This window comes from Medicago truncatula, chromosome 8, assembly GCF_003473485.1.
Source record: "Medicago truncatula cultivar Jemalong A17 chromosome 8, MtrunA17r5.0-ANR, whole genome shotgun sequence".
NCBI classification, from domain to species: domain Eukaryota; kingdom Viridiplantae; phylum Streptophyta; class Magnoliopsida; order Fabales; family Fabaceae; genus Medicago; species Medicago truncatula.
Genome location: NC_053049.1, coordinates 1,654,599 through 1,677,117, shown reverse-complemented (window position 1 = coordinate 1,677,117; position 22,519 = coordinate 1,654,599). Strand labels below are relative to the sequence as shown.

At 32.5% G+C, this 22,519-nt stretch overlaps 1 protein-coding gene, 1 long non-coding RNA gene and 1 pseudogene across 2 annotated transcripts; 2 read left to right on the top strand and 1 right to left on the bottom strand.

Annotated features, from left to right (window-relative positions):
- The first annotated feature begins 7,372 nt into the window (after window positions 1-7,372).
- LOC11424306 (methylesterase 2) lies at window positions 7,373-9,002 on the top strand. Its single transcript, XM_003626700.4, has 3 exons — window positions 7,373-7,840; window positions 8,047-8,169; window positions 8,563-9,002. The coding sequence occupies exons 1-3, from the start codon at window positions 7,415-7,417 to the stop codon at window positions 8,848-8,850; spliced, it is 837 nt and encodes a 278-aa protein (XP_003626748.1). The 5' UTR covers window positions 7,373-7,414; the 3' UTR covers window positions 8,851-9,002.
- Window positions 9,003-12,098: 3,096 nt separating this feature from the next.
- LOC112417237 (uncharacterized) lies at window positions 12,099-13,441 on the top strand. The gene is made up of 2 exons (XR_003007800.2): window positions 12,099-12,430; window positions 13,276-13,441. It is a non-coding gene; the product is annotated as an uncharacterized lncRNA (long non-coding RNA).
- Window positions 13,442-16,243: 2,802 nt separating this feature from the next.
- On the bottom strand, window positions 16,244-19,657 carry LOC11431103 (peptidyl-prolyl cis-trans isomerase FKBP62-like; annotated as a pseudogene).
- Between the last annotated feature and the right edge of the window lie 2,862 nt (window positions 19,658-22,519).

Below are 22,519 nucleotides of genomic sequence, written 5' to 3'. Positions count from 1 at the left end.
AAAATTAAGTAAAGATTAAATTTTTAATTTTACAATGACCAAAAACATATTTAACTTTATTTTATTTGTATTGTTACATTTAGCATGCATGTTTTATTTTGTTCTTGTATTATATTGTGGAACTTTGTTTTGTTTCTATCTTGTTAGTAGGAATTGGATTATATTTGATGTCTCTGTTCTACACAATGTTGATGACCCTACTTATCATGTTGATTTGTTGTCTATCAGGTTATATAAAACAACCACTAAACCAATATTTTCCTCTCTCGCATACCATTGTAGTAGTTTTTCTTCAAATTTCACTTATTCGGTTCTTAACAAAGCCATTATTTTTTTTATTACCTCTATTTTATTTTATTTTTACCAAAAAGAAAATCACGACTCTTGAATCAAATTAATAAAGAGAATTTGAGATCATAGATTTGTCTATTCTGCTGCTCTTTTAACTATGATACTCAAAAGAGTCTTGGTTATGGATTCCAACGTGAAACAAATGCAGATTAATGGAACACGTGAAAATTTCTAAAAGAAGATGAATTGGATCTCTTTTTATTGTAGCTCACGTCACATGTACGTGCAAGACGTGTGGCGTGTTATGAGACTTCAAGAGGAAGACCACAATGTCACTTGAACAATGTTGGAACATTAGTGTGATGTTGGAAAATAAATTGGAAGATTAAACACCAAGTAATTATACTTTGATCTAATGTTGTGTGAATTGAAAAAATATAGTGTGGGGTCCCATATAAAATAGAACACACACATTAGAAGTGTTTAAATTGCGGTATTTAATTTTAAATATTTGATAATGATAAAAATAATAGTAATTATTATTTTTATTTGAAAATATCATTTTCTATAAATTTAGCTTATGGTGGTTGTGATAAGAATAAGAATTTAATTAAATTTTTTATATTTCCTTCATTCAAATCTAATAGTTTGTTTGCTCCACTTGTGTGGATTTGTTTCTTTTGATCCTATCCACAAGTGTTGTTGAATTGATTAATGGATAAACTCCATTTTGATCTTATCCATTAGAGTAACTGCTGTCGCAATTTTTGCTAAAACAGTTACAAAATCTCTATATAAATAGAAGACTACACTCAGTTCAAAAAACACACCAAAAAGTTTCATTGAGTTGTTGGGAACTCTTTATCTCTTCTCCATTTCTTGACTTGTGTTGACGAGTCTTTCTTCTATTCATCTCCTTTTTCTGTTCCTTCGGAATTAAGAGTGTTCTTAAGACCATAGTCACTTTTCGGTTTAATGTCCATTCGGAATTAAGAATGGTCTTAAAAACATTGTCCCTTCGATAAATGTCCCTTCAGAATAAAGATTACTTTTAAGATCATAGTCCCTATTTGGAATAACAATGTCCCGTTGAAATTAAGAATGATCTTAACGGTATATATAAAAAGTATTTCAATATTTTTCTATTTGAGGAGAAATGGTGGTATCACCATATTTGAGTCGTTGTGTGCCATATTGATGTTTTGGATAAATTAAAGTTAGAATGGTGGCAACACCATAATAGAGTGGTTACAATATCATAGGTGGTTTCAGTATTAAAGAGTGATCTTAGTACCATATTTGAAGGTGTAAATCTCGAACGGTTTTCTACAGTGCACTAGTTAACCGCACAGTTGTAGCTGGACTTGTTTTTATCCTAGAGGCGGCGTGGTTGATAGTCTGCCTTGCACAATTTTGGGCAGTGTCACGAAACGTCTTAAAGAGAGCGACCTAGTCGTGACTCAACCTAGTAACAACTTCGGTAGATAATAGAATTGGAAAATTCAAATACAACAATTTGAAAATCCAAAAACAACAAACAACACTCTGTGAAAGAGCTAGTGACGTTGAAAGACAAACTCATGTGACCTGAATGATCAAATTGAGATGTACATGTTGAATAGTCAAGGTATAGAAGAGTCCACGTGGTATGGTCCTACATACTAGTCCACTTTAATTATTTCATACTATGGATATTAATTTTTGTTATTTTATTTGAAAACTTTTATTTTTTGTTATTATTTTTTTCCTAAGCAACATTTATACTTAATTTCTCTAATTGTTTTGTGAAATTCAACCTAGATAAAAGCTCCGACAATCTTATATTTTAAAATATGAAAATTTGAAATTTCATCCAAGAAGAAGAGGCTCTCGCAATCTGAAAATTCAATCAAAAGGTACTGGTGAGAATTTAATTATAAACTTAATTTAAAATATAAAATTTTTATTTCAATTTATAAATTTAAGTGTTACAAATTTCAATTAAAGAAAGGAAGAAAACTCACAAATAACATATCATATTAAATATAATTTAAAAAATTTAATTTTAATTATTAGATAAATCATATACAATTGATTTTATGTCACTCTCATGTATTAAATATGATCCTAAAGTCATGTATACCAATCACGAAGGAACAACAATATAAACTACATGCATATATCACAAAGAATACAACCAATTAACTAACTACATGCATGTCTGCTGAATCCATTCTCCTTAATTTTTCATGACTCTTGGAGTCTCACATGTTAAGTGATAAAAAATGTTATATATGTTAGGAATATAAAATGATTGTAAATTTTATCCTCTATTACATTTGTGCTCTAAATAATTGATATTTTATTTATTAATAATCGCAACATTTTTTGTAATGTTCCAATTTTTGGACAAATTTGAAATTCTTGCCCTTACTACTTTAAACGCAGTCAGAAATTATTTCATTGATATTAGATTTTTCTTCGGCTATTATTTTGTATTTTCCTCTTTTTCTTTCTTTCTTTCATCTTGTTGCACAAATGGGTAACAATAAAAGATTTATGTGCAAACTCATGTGAAACTTGTTTAATTAACCTTCAAATTTTAAATTTTTAAATTATATTTGAGGAATGTTAGCAACACACATTTTAACACATACTTTTCAACATACTTTATTTCACTAGTTAAAACTCACTTGGGTCCCACCAAACCATGTGGGGCCATATAAATTTGGTGAGACGCGTTTGAACTTTAACCAATCAAAGAGATTATATTGTAAAATGTGTGTTACAATGAGTGTTGCTAATCTATCTCATTATATTTTCGAGACATGTTTATAATATTATAAAAAAAAAATTCTCTACAAAAACTTAGATTTTTTTAACATGAGATGATATAAATATGAATTTTTTAGTGTAAAAAGTTTGAGATAAAAGTAAAAATAATTGTACTTATTTTTTCTTAGTGAACTCTTTATAATCTTTGTACTAATTTTTAGTGTAATAGTCAATTAGAAATAAAATAATTTTTTTATAGGACAAGAACAAAATGACATAAAAAAGAATGATGCCTAACTAAGGTATACCCTACTATACTCGTTTGTCAATTGCTTATATATATTATTAAAAAAGGGGAACATTACATAAAAAATGTGGACAAAAAACTTGACCGAGTTAATACACCCCTAACAGGTAAAACATAAAAAAAAAAAAAAAAAAAATCAACAAAGTGGATCCAACCATAATCAATTTTAACAAGCAAACATCATTAATGATAGACGTTTGTAAGTACCAATCGGGTCTATATTTTGGCAAATGAATCGATCGTCAACATGAAATTAGATCACGTGCCATTAACTCCATGCAACAACGACATCAAACATTAACGACTCTTTCGAGTCCACACAGTCTTATGAAATTAAAGGGATGACTGGGATACAACCATGGACAAATTCATGAAAATGGAGAGTGGATTCGACAACCGTTACGGTAATTAGCAAATCCACGTACACCAACCGTTTCCAACCACAATGCCACAACCACCTCCAAAGAAAGGAAGGAGACGACAAATTTGAATAACCCATTAGAACCAATCCACATGGCGGAGAAAAAACTCCAAAACGGCTGCGAGATAGAGGATATCAAGCATACCATTCCAGGTTTCAACACAAAAAAAAACCCAAGAGAACATACTAAACAGAAAGATCCAGATCCAAACTGATTTTGTAACACCCCGTTTCCCAAAATCAATTTAATTATAATTATAAAATCAGAGTTCAACACCAAACGGCATGTCACACTACTAAACATAAATTCTTAAATAGATTAAAATTATTTAACAAAATCATTCATTAAACTGCAGCGGAATATTCTTTAAATTAAACTCCATGATCCAAAATTAAATCTTGGCACTAGGCCTCAACATAAAATTCAACAATAAACATGGACTACATTAACTTGTTCCAAAAATTGATACATGGTAGAAATTTAAAACTATAAATCCCATCCCACGCATCAGAGTCCTAGACACAATGAGCCACCACCAACTACTCAGGATTACCTGCAAGTTACCCATAGGAAGGGCAACATTTTCAAGCAGAAGGGGTGAGATTCACAACAAATTATAGATAAAGAATACATCAATTGAATCTAACACCCTATCATATAATTCATCCACATTATTATTTACATAACATCATTTTCGCATCTTATCAACAATATTAATTCATAAACCTCTCAACAACAAATGCAACTTATCACCACTCCACTAAGACTCCTCTAAACACCCATGCATGTGGTACCAAAAATCAGGGCCGTGACCCACACCGCTGTCGAATGGTTAAAGCATTCTCAACAGGACATAAGTCCTCACCACTACACCACTTTGAGTAACTAGTACTCCACCACTTTGAACGACTAAGCATTCCAGAGCCGAAGCTCTCCCACTGTTATGTTTATGCAACTAATCCCCATTGAGTATATCTACATACCAACCAACCTAAACATATACATATATATGATTCACCATTCAACTTGCAACATTAAGGAAATTTTAATTAAATACAACATTCATTCAATCAGCATCTATTCATCACAACCAACCAATACATCCAGGAAAATATATATCAGCACACAAGCCATGCAATAATTCAACAAAATAAACCATCCAAACAACAACAGCAATCAACCAACAAAATACTGGGCAGCTCGCCTCGCGAGCTCAGGAAAACAGGTACTCGCCATGGCGAGTTGGAGGCGAACTCGAGGCGAACAGAAATATGGTGCTCTCGGGAAAAATGACATTTTTCTCACTCAAACCTCAATTCTAAGCTCCCTAATCATCTTTTAAACTTAAAACTTGCTCTAGTCCTCTTAAAAATCATCTAGGTACACGAAACTACCCACAATACGGCTTATAACAACATTTTCAAAATCTAGATTTTTACAAGGCTACTCGCCATGGCGAGTTGTATCACTCGCGAGGCGAGCGATGAAGTTGGTCACTCGCTATGGCGAGCAATGACTACTCGCGAGGCGAGCGATGAACTTCTGTACGGGCAGAATGCAGGTTTTTCCCAAAAATCCCATTTTTCCTCAATTCACTCCCCAAATTAGTTTACAGACATGCAATGAAAGGTTTTATGCACTCAGAACCCATTTCTAACCTCAATTCCACGATTCCTACACTCAAAACCCCTTAATCAACCAAAAACCTAACTTTTCCCAATTCTCACATAAACCTGTTAGAACAAAATCAGAATTCAGAACCTATAGAATTGCGGTAAACCTCACCCTTACCTTAGATTTGCAGAATAAACACAACAGAAAATGGTTCCTAAGCTCCTCTCCCTTGCTCTTGGTTTTCTCCCAAACTTGACTGTTTTCACGTAAAAACTGTTTTCTCTGTTTTTCTTTCCTTTTCTTAACTCCCAAAGTGTAACTTCCCTAACTCCCCTAATTAGCAATTAACTCCCTACTAACTATACTAATTATTTCATAACCCCCAAATTCTAATTACTCATATTCTCCTCTTATTTTAATTATTTAATAAAATAATCATATAATAAATATATATACACCACATAAATCACCAAAAATCAAATAAATGACACCACACAATTAAAAATAATTAAATAAATACTAGAGTGTTACAGATTTCAAGGACAAAGTATGACGACGACACCACCATCTACCTAAACAAACCCACCCTTTCGATGCGGTGGAGACAAGCTGCGATTTCATCACCACATGACCACTAAATAGAACAACTATCAATAAGTAAAGGTTTTCGTTCATCGCATAATTATGATGTTTGAACAATAAGTAAAGGTTTTCAATACCTAAACAATTATATGAATTTTTGTTTGTTGGGCTTATGATGTTTGATATTTTTTGTCCTGCTGTGTTACCCATGCTACTATGCATAAAAAAACAAATTAAATTGCGTTAGTTTTTCCTGATATCTATATTATTTGTTTTTGTTTTATATATGGTTGTTCAAAATACATTTATGCGTGCAACGAATGACCATTAAATTATGAATAAGTATGCACTTTTATTGTTGACAAAATTAGTCATGTGACTCATTCATTTAATTTTAGATAATGATTTGGTCATATATCTTTATGCATGTCATTTTGATCCATTTATGTATAGATTTTTAACCTTTAAATCTACAATTTTATTTTCATATGAACTCGCAGTCTTCAAATCTATGGTTTTTCACTTATGTTTACATATGAATCTTAAATTTGAAACTTGAAAATTCATATAGAAATTAACCGAAATGAATGGATTATATTTTTTTTTTGGCAGTGCATCATCTTATATTAATATTGTTCTCTAACTTAACAATTAACAATTATCCCTTAAAAAAACTCAACAACTATCTCTAATAAATCATCAATTGTTTCTTACGCGGATGCGAAACTACTGGATTGCCCTATTCACACGTTTTCTGCTTATAGCCTTAATTGTTTTGATAATTTTCTAAGAAGAATTATTGAGGTTAGTTACTCTAAACCGTGGTTATTCACGTGTTTTGAAGAGTGTTATCACTTTAAAGTTTGATCTAATAGTAAAAAGTTAGGTCTTAAGATCAAGAGTTTCAGGTTTAGAGTCTCACCAGTTATTGCCTGTGATTTTGAATTATATATAATGATTTGATGAGGTTACTTGCATTTTAGCTATAGAACGTGTTTTGATACCTGACAACAAACTGTTGTTAATTCTAAAATATATATAATTAAACTCGTGTATATCATAATTTCATTTTGATCAGGTGTACGTATATAGTCAACGTACTCCACGTTTATATTAACCCTTTTGCTACTAAACAAACGCATAATCTACTCCTTCTTATGAGACTAAAGTGATACCTCCAAAATAGCTACGAGACCAAAAAATCAATTAAACCTTTAAAATAACTAATTTGAATTTGGACCGTCCAATGTTGATTAAATAGTCATTGATATCCCATATATGTGTGAATGCGAAAGGTTAGACCACAAAAAATTCTACAAAATGTCTCCAATATTCAAAAGGTTAGAACATTTATAATTGGTCAATGACCAAACACATATATAAAGGAGCTAAAGGTCTATGTATTAGCTCATTCCTAATCATAGAGATATAATATATTATCAACATGTTTAAACAAGGAAGACACGTTGTGTTGATTCTTCTCTTCTTTATTCTTTCATTTTTCATTGGTGCTAATGGGAAGCACTTTGTGCTTGTTCATGGAGCTTTCCATGGTGCATGGTGTTGGTATAAGGTTGCAACTATGCTTAAATTAGCTGGTCATAATGTTACAACTATTGACTTGGCTGCTTGTGGTATCAGTCCAATCCAGGTTCAAGAGATTCATTCAATTTCACAATATTATGAACCTTTCATGACATTTATGGAATCTCTTCCTCCAAAGGAGAAGGTGATTCTTGTGGGTCATAGTTTTGGAGGGATACCCTTATCTGTTGCTATGGAAAAATTCCCTAAGAAAATTTCTGTTGCAGTTTTTATCACTGCATTGGTGCTTAGTGAAAATCTTAATTTCACAAGTTTTAATCAAGAGGTACTTTGCTTTGTCTTTTTCTCACATTTATTATACACAGTATATGATGGATTAATAAGGGTTAGTTGAATAATATAGAATACAGTCTTGATCATGGTTATATATGTTTATGGTACTTTATAATTTTCTGAGTTTTAATTTTAATTGTGGAAGTCTATTGTCACATTTGTTTCTAATTTATCTCATTTTGTTTTATTGCCGTATAGAATTCCACTCGACAGGGAGAATCCCAATTATTCTTCTCAAATGGGATAAATAATCCTCCAACTGCCTCATTGTGGGGACCCAAAATCATGTCATCTAATCTATATCAATTATCTCCTCATGAGGTAATTTTTTTCATTGTTTGATTGAAATTAAGGTAAATAATTTTATATACTGAATATATATTATAGTTGATGTCCATGCATATTCTACATTTTGATGTTAACAGTGGGATTAACCAAGGTGGGTTAAAGAAGATAAAAAATAAAGAGGTTTGATAGTTCATCTGATTTGAGTTGAGCAATAACAAAACAGAACGAAATATTAAATATAATCTAACAAAATGTGTACACCAAGTGATAACCCATTTTGACATTTTCTCTTGACATCGTTAGCACCAAATGTGTACACCAAGTTAGCTTAACATGCCATGTTACATTTTTTTAGGGGCATATTATATATTGTATTATATTATATTAATTTACATTGAAGCCATATATTGATGGTAACATGTACAGGATTTGACACTTGGATTATCGTTGGTGAGGCCACATCCTATCTTTAATGACAAAAAACTATTGTTGAAAGAAACAAGAGTTACCAAACATAGGAATGGAAGGGTGCCTAAAGCCTTCATCATCAGCAAAGAAGATAATTTGTTGACAGAGGATTTTCAAATATGGATGATTGAGAATACTCGTCCATATGTTGAGGTGAAAGTGATAAAGGATTCAGATCACATGGTCATGTTTTCTAAACCAGAAAAGCTCACCTCTCACATTCTAAAAGTTGCTCGCAAATACTGACAAGGATTTTCAATTCATTGGTGTTTTTAATCAACAGTTTAAGATTTCCATCTTTATTAGTTTGTGATTTTATTGATGTTCTGTATTATTTTTAAAATAATTGGAGTATGGTGAAATTATTATAATTGACACTAATGATCATTTCATTAAAATTGGTTGAGTCGAATTATGACGATACTAATTCTTCATGTTTCTAAACAATGAATTCTCATCGGTTTTATATACTAGAAAAAAAAAAAAAGTAAAATTATATGTAGTGGATTTATTAAGTTTGAGTTTTGAAGCATTAACAACATAATTCATTTATATGAGTTGCGGTCTCTATTTTTAAATATTCATTCGTTAACGTGAAATTTTTTCTTTCAACAAATAAACTCGAATGGTGAATCTAGGATTCAAGTTAAATCATTGAAGAGTTCTAAGTTGATTGATAGGTCTATATCCATAAATTTTAGTTTGTGACGCAAGAAATTGTGATCGAGTATATAAAACAAGAAATAAAGATAAAAAGAAATTGATATTATTATAAATATAGGTGAGTTACATACATCATTCGTTTAATGTGTTATCTAGTAGACACGTTTTTGTATGAAATTGAACTCTTTTGCATAAAGTTTAATTCTATTATTTATAAAGAAAATAAATTAACTCCTAGAATGCATGAATGTCATGTATCTTCTATGGAGCTTTTATTTTCTTTTGAATCTTTCGCGTTGAAAATCCTTTAACCGGTTTATCTATAGAAATTCTTTCATACACTTCAAATCCAACAATTTTGAGAAGTTAGGGAATATGGACTTCAAATGACTTTAAGAACGTCTGTCTTCGAATTTCTCCAAATTAATTTTTGAAATAATAGCCTTCGAACTTTGATATTTTGAAGCATAACCATTTTTTCGCTTGTCTCTTTCGAAGAAAATGATAAAATTCCCTCAATATCATAAATATCATATTCGTTTGGACATATCTATTCATAAAATGAAATAAATTCGCTCGAAAATATCTAATGAAAATTTGCATGAACATCACTATTGGAGTGTCATCATAACAGTTGGCATAGCTAACCAATTTGTTGTTAGGACTTAATGTTATATATGAAGTCCAACTCAAAAGACTAATTCATCATCATTCAAAAAGAATTTCATATCTCATATTATTACATTCAACACTTTTATTTACTTAGTATGAGACTCCTAACATTTGTATAACTAATTTACATGTATATTATTTAATGAACTAAATAATTAATTAAGTTAAAATGCAAATATAAGTTAATATATTGTAACATATACTTTTAAAATTAATTGGATTACGGTTTTTCTTTATACACTTAACCTAGGCATAAGTAAATTTCATACTGCACATTCATGCTGAATGTGGACTGGATGTACTCAACATAGGGAGGAGGAGGAGTTGAGGAAGCAGTCAGTATACACTGTCGTGTTGATTCTTGTATGTGAACGTGAACATAGTCAAAGTACTCCATGTTATTATTATATTAACTTTTGAGTTGAGTTAGATACAAATATAAGTACAATATTTCCTCTTGCATAATTATGAGCTCATTTTCACACAAAAAAAAAGTCGTCTCAAAATATAACATTTTTTTAATTATTAAGTATATTTATTATTAATTTTTAAATATACTCCTTATAAATACTATTAATTTCTTGGAAAATAATAGTATTTCTTTTTTTAAGGAAATAGTAATTTATTTGACACATAAATTTTTTTTGGACATATTTATACATAAAGAACAATTTAATAATGTTTATACATAAATTATATACTTGATTGATGCCATCTATTTTCTTAATACATATGAAAGTATCAAAGATGCTTACAAATAGGGACATGATCAAAAGTCTATTATAAATCTTTTATCAAGTCTTCCATGGATGCGAGGTAAGCACATTTTTTTTATTTGGTGGTAAGCACAATTCTAGTATGATGTCATTGACTTTTAAGGGTCCGTTTGATGCGTATGATATGATAGAAGCATGATATAATTAAAAATAAGATAATGATATGATAGTCACAGGATAAACACATATCCTATCACGTATTTGGTGCACACATAATTAGAAATATGATAGCAATATCTACGCTTCATCTCTTTCCTTGTGCACACAGAGGTTTTCACTCTAATCTCAGCACTCATAATTCTTCAACTTTCCTCATTCAAATATCAAATCAACCATGGAATTGATATCAAATTATATATTAGAATAACCAAAATTTAATTTATAAAAGTTATGAACATAGCAGGATATGGATTCAAATTAAGAAGCACAAAATAAAAAATTGATTGGAATAGAAACAAAAAATCAAACACGAATTACACAATAAGAAGGCTGAAGAATTGAAAATCTATTGGAATTGAAAAGAAACAAAATAAAAAATGAAATACGAAACACAATTGGAATTGAAATTCTATTGGAAATGGATGTATTGGGAATGAGTGCATATTCACATGCTGCTCAGGTTGACTTGATCTCCCTCCCTCATTGGTTACACTCAAAAAACATACGGCCTCAATTGAAATTTTGAAAACCAGCGTGTGCATGTGTTAATTCTAGGGTGAGTTAACTTACGCAGCGTGACTTAAGTCACACATGTGTAAAAATTATGTCATGTTAATTTTACATCTGCGTTAGTTAACTAACGCAGGGTATTTTCGGCAAGACGGTAGGGTGCAAGTGAAAAGTGCACAGGAAAGAGCAGAAATCATATAAAGATTGTAGGGTATTTTCTCATTAAGAGTACTGTCATTGTGGGATGTCGTTTCGAAAGACGAACATGTAATTGAACATTTTATTTCTTGTTGTCCGTTGATTGAACATATAACTTTGAAGTTTGTCGACATGAAGTCTTTGAGCATGCATGGTCTACTTAAGCTCAAGACAGTTGATGTTGAAGGAATCCAGGAGGTATATATTGATGCCCCGTATCTTGAGAAACTTTGTTATTGTCCGGATGATTTTTTTTCACCATATAAGATTGATTTTGATAGATGCCAAAATTTGAAATATTTCCAAAAAAAATGGTTTCTTGAACTGTTTCCAAAATTTCATTTCCTAGAGAGTTGAAATTGGGTTATTGTACAATGGCCGACAAGATTAATATTTCAAGTGTTCAACTTAAGGTGTTGGAGTTATCTCATTGTTCTAACTTGAAGGAGGTCAACATTGATGCTCCAAATCTATTATCATTTTTTTTTTTAATCGTGGTGATGGTAGTTCAGAGCCTATTATATCTTATCTAAGAAGTTCTAGTCAACTAAAAGTTGATATGAATTTTTTCATTGATTATCATCATCTTTGTAAACCATCTGTGGTGAGTATTAGTTAGCTACTTAATTCGTTGGTTCAATCTTCATAACTTCTTATTGTATTTGTGTCTGGATTACATAGGATGTACAACACCCGGTGCTATTTCAAGTATCAAACATTTGTACCTTCGCTATGTTCCAGAAAATGAAACTTTGTTTTTATCTATTGTAAATATCTTACTTTCAAGTTGCTGCCCTGCATTTATATCTTTGAGCCCACATCCTTCTTGCAGTAGATCGTTCATTGAGGTATGTCATTCTCTCCCATGTTCCTTTTATGTCATCTATGTTTTGCTTTTATGTTTTCTGTTTTCATTTATCCTAAAAACAGTACAAAATTGAGTAAACAAAAGATTGATTTTAACTAGAATAAATATGAGCAATGATATTTGAACAACCATTTGTTACAACCTATTTGACAACCTTCCTTTTCTCTCTTTTCATTGGTCAAAAACAATGGAGAGAGAAAAAGGAAGAGAGAGTAATAATAAAATGTGAGTATGAGAAAGAAAGTTGTCACAAAGTGGTTGTACAAATATCATTTCTCAATAAATATTGATCAACATAATTGAGAAAAAGAAGATTTCTTTAAATATCGACATGGTACTATCAACTTAATGTAATAATAATAGGAATGAACAAGAAGGTAACCTTGCAGTTAGCACACAAGGCCACCCCAAAGGAGCACTCTCCTTTCTCACTAGATAAATATCTATTCGCAACATATCAATCGCCATATTCGTCTCCGGTACAAAAGTACTCTACTACTTTAGGGCTAAATGGTGACTAATTAACAGACTTCTCTAACAACTCTTAACAACTTAAACTACTCTAATCAGCCTTTACTATATCCTAAAATACATAGTGGAACAATAATTTCTGAGACATATCACATCGTGCCTACTGAAATTTGGCAATTTAAGAAGATTTTTATAATACAATTGTTATCCTCAATTTGGGTTAGATCCAATTCCTTTTACGTCAGACAAGCATTTATTCTTAAAAGATTTTGCTTTTTATCATCTGATATAATTCCTTTTTATAATTATTTTATGGAGCTTCTAACTCTATTTGTTAATCATCTCAATCTGCAGCTTTTATATGAGACGCTAATGGAAAGAAAAGGGGATGACTGCTTGTGCAGTTCTAGTGATACTAAGTGTTGGTGGCATGGCTTGAAGAATGTGAAAGTCATAAGCTCGGTGAAGATTGATGAGAATATTGATTTCAAGACCATGCTAGAATTGTTGCCAAATGGAGAATTTTTTTTTAGCTTTATGTTAGAATTTTAATGTTGCTGACGCTGCCATAAACTCATAGACATGTTTTTTCTTTGAAGTTTGATGTTACCTCTTAAATGCATGATGACACCTTTCTTTTGATATACACTACGGAAAATGATGAACGGTATCGTAGAGATAGTAACTCTTAGTTTGTTCTTTATTATTGGCTTTACTTATTTGTAGTTCTTTATTATCTTCCAATGATTGATAACTAGTTAATGTGATTCGCATTTCGCTTCTTCCAAGCAAGGACCTTCTGCTGATTTCCATTTCACCATAACATTTTTGGATATAACTCATCTCACCATGATGCAATGATCCCTTTAAGTTGATTTTTTCTACAAAAACTGCATGACCTTCATGTCTACGGGGATTACTGCCTTGTAATGTTTTCAAGCTGTCTTTTGAACAAGTATTTTCTACCTTCATTGATGTAAATTCGTATCTTTGACCGATGAGTTTGCTTTGCTCTTCCTATATTGTGCTGATTTCAGTTCTATGGCTACATCTCAATTCCTTTCCTCTCTATATGAATCTATAAACTTTTCACATGAACATAACACTGAGTTACTTATCTTGATCAATTTTGGTAACTTGTTTTGCATGTTTGATGTGTTATATACTTCATGACTATCTGTCAACTTGGTTAAGTTAATATTTCTGGAATTATAGGCATGAATGAGTCTTTTCAGATAGAAGAATAGATTATACATCGAAACTGCAAAATTTGATTGTGTTGGAACAATAGAGGGAATAATTGAAAGTTTGAAGAGTAAACACAAAATCCTACAATAATTGAATGATGAAAAAGAATGAAGGCCAATTAGACAAAATATATATGATTTACTTAATCTGGGTTTTTCTTGATTTTTGGTATCCTGTAGATTGTGTGATATACTCTTAGATGGTTACGTGAAAAACACACCTAAGAAAAAGAATGTCAGTTCTAAAGGCAGTGGCAAGAGTAAAGGGGATAAAAGAATGCAGTCTCAAACAAGTGTGTCTCTAGAAGAGGGGGAACACAATGTAGAGACACATGGGCCGAAAACTGTAATGGAAGATGAGGAGGCAGCGATTATAGTGAAAGATGAGGCAGGAACTGTAGTGAAAGAAGAGGGGGAACACAATGTAGAGACACATGGGCCGAAAACTGTAATCGAAGATAAGGAGGCATCGATTATAGTGGAAGATGAGGCAGTGACTGTAGTGAAAGAATAGATGGATAATACATTTGTAGATGTTTCTGACTCAGTTAGCAAGAGAGTTGTTGGTGCTCTCAATGAGACTTATGAATCACACACACAACTTGTCAATGATTTTGATGCAAAGTTTGAAGCTCTTCTTGGTGAATGCGATGGTATCATATCTGTTGACACAAAAATGAATTGATATCTACAACAAAGCTGCAAGGAATGTAGCTAATTTATATGAAAAGCACATAAATCCTGATTTCAATTTGGATGTCTGGGCAGATGTCAATAGAGTAAGTTGAATGCGTTTTTTTTTTCTTCTGTTGATTATATTTGATCTAATATCCTTTTTGCTTTCTTGTCATTGAAGTCGTTTAAGAGAGGTATACGAAATCAGACGAGCAAGCCAAAAAAATTGGAAAAATATGAGAACTTGGCTAACGCATACTTAACCGAAAAGTATAATGACGAAGAGTGTTGAGATCCACTGGCTTAATGAAGTGACTGAGACAAACGCAACATACGATCTTGCCCTTTGAGGTGAGAAAATTTAGGGTGTGTGGGGATTTTTTTTTCTCAATGACACCTAATGAGAAACATTTGGCCGCAAAAAGTGGTGATTTGTATGGTGTAGTATTCATTAAGGTGAATACTCATTTAAGTGCGGATGTATACGAAATAGAAAATCCATTGTCGTAGGAGAGCGAATTGCAAGCAATTTTAAGGACCAAGAAGGGAGCGAAGGATCTACCTTTAATCACGATGACAGTCGCCGAAGTTAAAGAGATATTGAAACCCCAGGAATCTGCGTTTATCAAGGGGAGGTGAGAAAATTTAGGGTGTGTGGGGATTTTGAGTTATAATACTTTCACATAATACTTTTCGATACAAAATAACCCATAAAACCCCCACACACCTACATTTTCTCACCTCCCCTTGATAAACGCAGCTTGTTTCAATATGTCCTTAACTTCGGCGACTGTCATCGTGACTAAAGGTAGATCCTTCGCTTCTTTCTTGGTCCTTAAAATTGTTTGCAATTCGCTCTCTTTTGACAATGGATTTTCTATTTCGTATACATCCGCACTTAAAATCAGTATTCACCTTAATTAACACTACACTATACAAATCAACACTTTTTGCGGCCAAATGTATCTAATTAGGTGTCATTAAGAAAAAGAATTTCTCCGGTATACCAGTGACTTTCACCTCAAAGTAATAAAGTAACACTTTACCTTTGAAAAGGGCAAGATTGCATGCTGTGTTTGACTCAGTCATTTCATTAAGTCAGCGGATTTCAACACCATTCACTTCGTCATTATACATTTCGGTTAAGTATGCGTTAGCCAACTTCTCTCCTATTTTGCCAATTTTTTTGGCTTGCTCGTCTGATTTCTTATACCTCTTCTTAAACAACTGCAATGACAAGAAAGCAAAAAGGATACTAGATCAAATTTAAAAAATAATCAACAAAAAAAAAAATGCATTCAACTTACTCTACTGACATCTGCCCAGACATCTAAATTGAAATCAAGATTTATGTGCTTTTCATACAAATGTTTTTCATATAAATCATCTACATTCCTTACAGTTTTGTTGTAGATATCAAATCGTTTTTGTGTCAACAGATATGGTACCATCACATTCACCAAGAAGAGCTTCAATCTTTGCATCAAAATCATTGACAAGTTGTGCGTGTGATTCATAAGTCTCATTGAGAGCATCAACAACTCTCTTGCTGACCGATTCAAAAACATCTACAAATGTATTATCCAGCTCTTCTTTCACTATAGTCACTGCCTCATCTTCCACTATAATCGCTGCCTCCTCATCTTCCATTACAGTTTTCGGCCCATGTGTCTTTACATTGTGTTCCCTGTCTTCTTTCACACAGTCACTACCTCATCTACCATTATAATTGTTGCCTCCTCATCTTCCATTACCATTTTCGATCCATGTGTCTCTACACTGTGTTCCCCCTCTTCTAGAGGCACACTTATTTGGGACTGCATTCTTTTATCCCCTTTACTCTTGCTAGTACCTTTAAATCTGGCCTTCTTTTTCTTAAGTGTGTTTTTCACGTAACCATCCAAGAGTAACTCGCACAATCTACAGGATACCAAAAATCAAGAAAAACCCAGATTAAGTAAATCATATATATTTTTCACAAAATAAAATAAAGGAGTAAAAGCAAAAATATATTTTACCTAAAGAAATATGCGGTGACAAATAGTTGCAACATAACAAACCCAATTTTTTCCTAAGGCTTAAAATCGAGCTCTAGGCTATTTGAATCGGCTTTTCCAACCGGAGCAGAATCATACTTCAAACAGGCAGCTTTAAGAAATATAGCCGAAAAATTCTTTTTCGGCTGAAACCCACCATCACTATCATACATGACACATTCGCAATTCTTCATCTTCTTTTTGCAGGTTAATTCATATCCCTGGTAAATCATATCTAAAATCAAAGAAGCTATCAAGCCACCATCTTTTTTTTTTATTTTTTTTTTTATTCTTCGCCTTTATCGTCTCGATAAAAAGTTTCCACCAACCTCTTGTTAATTACATCAGCTTTTACTGAAAAGCTTTGGAATTCTAAAGCTATGTAATTTTCATCCTTCAAAAGATCACATAAACTGCACAAAAAATCATAAATATATCAGTGCCTGGTTCAGGTTCGACAAATGGTTATGGAAAATATATAATAAATACCTTGACCAGCGAGAACTATTGTTGATCACTTTCTTGAACTCTGTCTGTGTTTCCTTCATAAATTTAGAACATTGTGCAAGCACAAATTCTCTGTATGCCTCAAACATTTCCATTTTGTAAGTCAATGAAAGGAAAGGGGGGTAAACCTCCGAGCTGTTGATCAAAAACAATATACGTAAGTCATAAAAAAACAACATAAACAATACAAGGAATAGAGAAACCATTATGAAATGTTGAAATACCTGATTGCTTGGACCTGAATTTCAAAACTGACAAAACCTTCACTGTCCTCAAAACTCTTATCCCCACTTGAATATGCATTTTTATGTATCAATTCAAAAAAATGGACACCCACCCCACCGCAGTATTTGATATCGTCTGCACCGATTCAAATAAAATACTATTAGGAATTTTATTTTTTTAATTTAAAATTATAATTTAAAAACCTACCGTTAAAATGATGCATATGACTATAGCGAGGGTGAAGAGTTGCAATAGACACCAAAAATGAATCGACGCCGTCTACTTGATATAGATTATCGATATTTCCCCCTATAGTATATATGGAAAATTCAAGATCCATGGGATCCTTGCCCTCCAACCGCATAGCTTCTAATTGCCTGTAATAGAAATATCAATTGAAATTACACATTAGAAATAATAATTTTTCAGTTTCACTTTACTATCCAAACACTTTAACTAAAAATTCTTTCCATACCATTTGTACTTTCCAATGACAATGGGAAAACATTCTTTTCCTGGAAATGATAGCTTCACTTTGTGTGTATTGATGTGGTAGAAATCTTTGTTCTTTTCACTCTTAGGTTTGGTCTGAGACCACTCTCTCACTGCATCACGAAGAGTCTTACGAAACTTGGATCTTTTTTCGTCCTCCATCCTCTTTACGAATGATACTAACTCAACCTCATAATGTAAGGTTGAATTTGCAGGAACCACTGCCAATTCCTGTCGAGACTCGGATGAACCAAAACCATACTTAGGTGCAATAGTCAACGATGCTACCTCACCCTTCTTCATACTCATTACAGCTCTATCAAGCCCTCTAGTCACTTGCGCTGCTCAACACAACAGACATTCACTTTCGTTGGTTAGTATAAAAACAAATTAATAGGAGAGAGTGAACCAATGCAACAATTTAAGATAATCACCCTCACCTTCGTCTGTTGTGAATTCAAACAGCTCTGCTTCATCTCCGCCATGGCCCTTGCGAAAAAACACAGTGCCATCTTTAAGCTTACAAGTCAATTTCCCTGCAAATATGCAAAATGAAGAAAATCATCAGAAATCTATCTACTAAATACATTACAATACACGCAAAAGAAAAGAGCCATTATCAATGGTAATTTACATTTTGCATCAGCTCCATCTTTTGGACGTTTGTATCCTTCACCTTCCTTCATAATCTTTTTGAGAACCATCTTGTCCTCAGTTACTTCAATAACGGTCTTCCAAGAAATTAACTCAAGTTTTATCTCTAATATTGCATTAGTTGGTACTGCACTTTTATCACCATCAGCTGGCTTGCCGGTCTCACCGAATCCATCTATTACACAATAAAAAAAAGAGTTAATATATCAACGGTGAAAACCTTCATAGCATAGAGAAACGTGTTATATAAACATTTCCCATAGTGTTGTGTAAAGAACTTACATAGAGGCTTCACAGTCAATGACACTTCCTCTCCCTTCTTCATAGTTTCAACAGCCATTGACAATGCACAACAAAAATGACCTGTCTCATGGTGAACATTATATTAGACATCACATATCAGAAAAATTGAAAATGAGAGACAGAAACCATGATAAAATTTGTTCGCACTAACCCTCCTTCACTGTGAACTCCACTTTATCAGATTTTGCTACTAGTGTTCATCAACAAGATGCGCTTCATAATTCACTGCAACAACAGAAGGGTATTTTATAGTTATCACAGTCAAATAATAGAGTCCCTCAATGAAAAATGGAATATACTCGTAATATGTTTACCTAAAACTTCGTCAAGATCCTTGGAGTTTTCCCATTTCCCCCCTTCTTAAGTATCATTTTAAACAAACCTCCATCCTTACAAATATCCTCCACACTAATCCAAGAAAGTAGCTCAACATCATATTGCAGAGTTGCATTAGGAGTAATATATATGTTTTGGAGGATAACCAGATTCACCGTAAGCTAACTCAGTTGGAATGGTGAAAAGGGCCTTTTCACCTTTTTTAATTGTTTTCACACCATCACCCAAACCTTTAACAACTTGCGCTGCAAAATCAACACATTACTTAGAAACAAATCCAGACAATGATAAGACAGAATTTTCAACATATACAATTTCATTTTGAACAAATTACATGAATAATAAAGTATAAACAAACTTATATATTTCTAAAAAAATAAAAATAAAAATATATTTAATAACTATGCCGCTATAGCAGCTGAAGCGGCTGTCTCAATCCGCACCGCTACAACAATTAGCGCCGCCGTTCGTCACCGCTACGCGCGCGGCCGCTATAGCGCCGCTATTGACTGTTGTATTTTTGAGTTGATATTATATTTCAAAAGTTATTAAAAGTTGTTTATTGTTTGTTGTTGATTTAACCATGTGATATTTACTTAGTCAAAGCCTTATTTGTCACATTTATTTTTTATAACCGTTGGGTCAAATGCTAAAAACTCATTCCCTAGTGTTATGCCTCATTTCCCTTAATATAAGGAACAACTCACCACAAATCTCATGTATATATTCTTCTTTTATTTCTCCAAACAAGATACACTTAACTACTAAATACATAGCAATTGCCAGTACAGAGAAAAATAACTACAGATACATACTCTCACTTCATGTTTTTCTGTACCCACAATCATTTTCTCTCATCCAAAATATTGAGGTTTCTGGGTTACATCTCATGATATCTTTGAGATAAATTTGAGTTGTTCTGTCACCTCCGGTTATGATTCATAACGGGGAAGAACTGTTGTATCCTGGGAGGATATGCGCTTATGAGGCGGATAAAATCCTCAAGGACAGTGACTATGTCACGCCTCAGGTTTATGTAATGGTTTACTTTTTGGCAGGTTATCACTTTCATGGTTTCGTGTTTGTTTACTTCAATTTTGCCGACATCAAATCACCACAGATAAGTTTATTGTTCTCCCTTTTAGATATATTTTATTGATGCTTCTATTTATATATGATGATTATTAGGAGACTCAATGCAGCCCTCCACCTCTATAAATAGGAGACTCAATGCAGTCACCAAGGTAGAATCTTTCTTCCTCTCAAACCCTCACTCTCTGATCTCTACTGACTTTAGCGTCGGAGTGCCTACCGGTACACCCCCCCATCCGCTCCAAGAAGCATTCTGACGTATCCTGTAACACTTCTATTTCTATTAAAGCAATTAAACATGCGAATAATACATTTATTCAAGAAATAGAGGCTACGTCATCATACAAAAATTCAAAACCATAAACATGTATATAAACTTCAACAGTCGCAGCGAAATATAAACCAAAGTAATCCAAATATACATGTCATGAATCAATTATTACATCAACATAGATGTATCTCAAAATTTCCAACATACGTGTAAATCTCCAATCATACCAAAAATCCAAAACAAAAGATAATCTAGATTGACATAACCGACGCCTAGATCAGAACCAACCTAGACTCTCTAAACACATGATTGATCTATGAACATAATTTGCATTATGAAACATATGATTGGTCGAACCACATGACTGAATCAGATTGAACTGAATGACTCGTTCATATAACTCGATCTTAAAAAATTATTTTTATTTTTATTGAATTGCACTAAATCATATAATCGGTATTTAAAAAAATAAACACTTAAAAAAAAAAACTTGTATTATGTCACAAATAATTTAATTTACAAATTTGTAAATAAATATAATCACCTTACGATTAGCTATTATTTAATTTATAATAATGATATTATTTACAAATCTTTTCTCTTTTGACACGATCCTCTAAGGTTTCAGGTTTTTCGAAATTCTTAATTTTTCTTCAAATATCTAAAAGTTATCTAAAAGTCAAAACAATTAATTAATCTTCATAAATTTGGAGTGTGAACAGCTAGCGAAATTGTTCTCTCAAAAAACAAAACAAAAAACAGCTAGCTAAATTGTTGTAGTCACATAGGAAACTCACCACGTTTAATCTAATTAATTAATAATAATAAGCATTCAAAGTTTGTTAAACCGATTGGCTCCTAAACCGGCCGAGTCACCGGTTTTCAGCGACTCTTATCGGTTTTCCTTCGTTTTTTTTTATAGAAATTTTTCCTTTTTTTTTTTTTAATTTCGTCTTCAACCCTTTATACGGGTCAGTTCGACCCGGTTGAAGACCCACATAACCCAAAACATGAAAACCACTAATCCAAGCCATTTTAACACTAAAATTTGAGATTTAAACACATATTCTTGAACAAAAATATTTTATTTGTGATTTCAACAACGGTCAGAGCACATAACCGAATGCAATCCAACGACTTGAATTTATAGAAATTAAGAAATTCGTCCCAACAATCTTAAAAACACAGTTTTTACATACTCTTGTTCAATGGAAAGGATTTTACTTTCACAAGATTTTAATTAATTTTTAACTTGCTTGATTTGTAAACATGAAAATGGGCCATTTTGTAAAGATTAAAAAAAAAATAGGGCGTTCTTCCGGTGTTTCGATCCGAGTAGAGGTGCTATGGAACTCTTTTCTTGGTTAATAAATAATCTAAAACTTGGATCTATAGCATAAAAAAATTCTAGATTTGGAACGTACATTGTCAGCCAATGTGTGTTTGTTCCAGCACAGGATATTGTGTAGCCCATTGTCAGCCAATGTGTGTTTGTTCGTGTGCTGCAAATTCTGGATTTTTGGAACGTACATACATATACATCTATTGTGATGGATAACACCAACTCACCCGGTAACCTATAAAACTTTCATACATTTGTTTGGTGGTTTCTAACCTCCCACTTGTTTGTTAACTTGTCATCCGGTAGGTTAGCACGACCCTTTGAGTATGGGACTACCGAGAGCAGCGGCGGTGGTGGGGGATACGGCGGAGGCGGCGACCGTCGTGCAGATGGTGGTGGATATGGTGGACGTTTATGA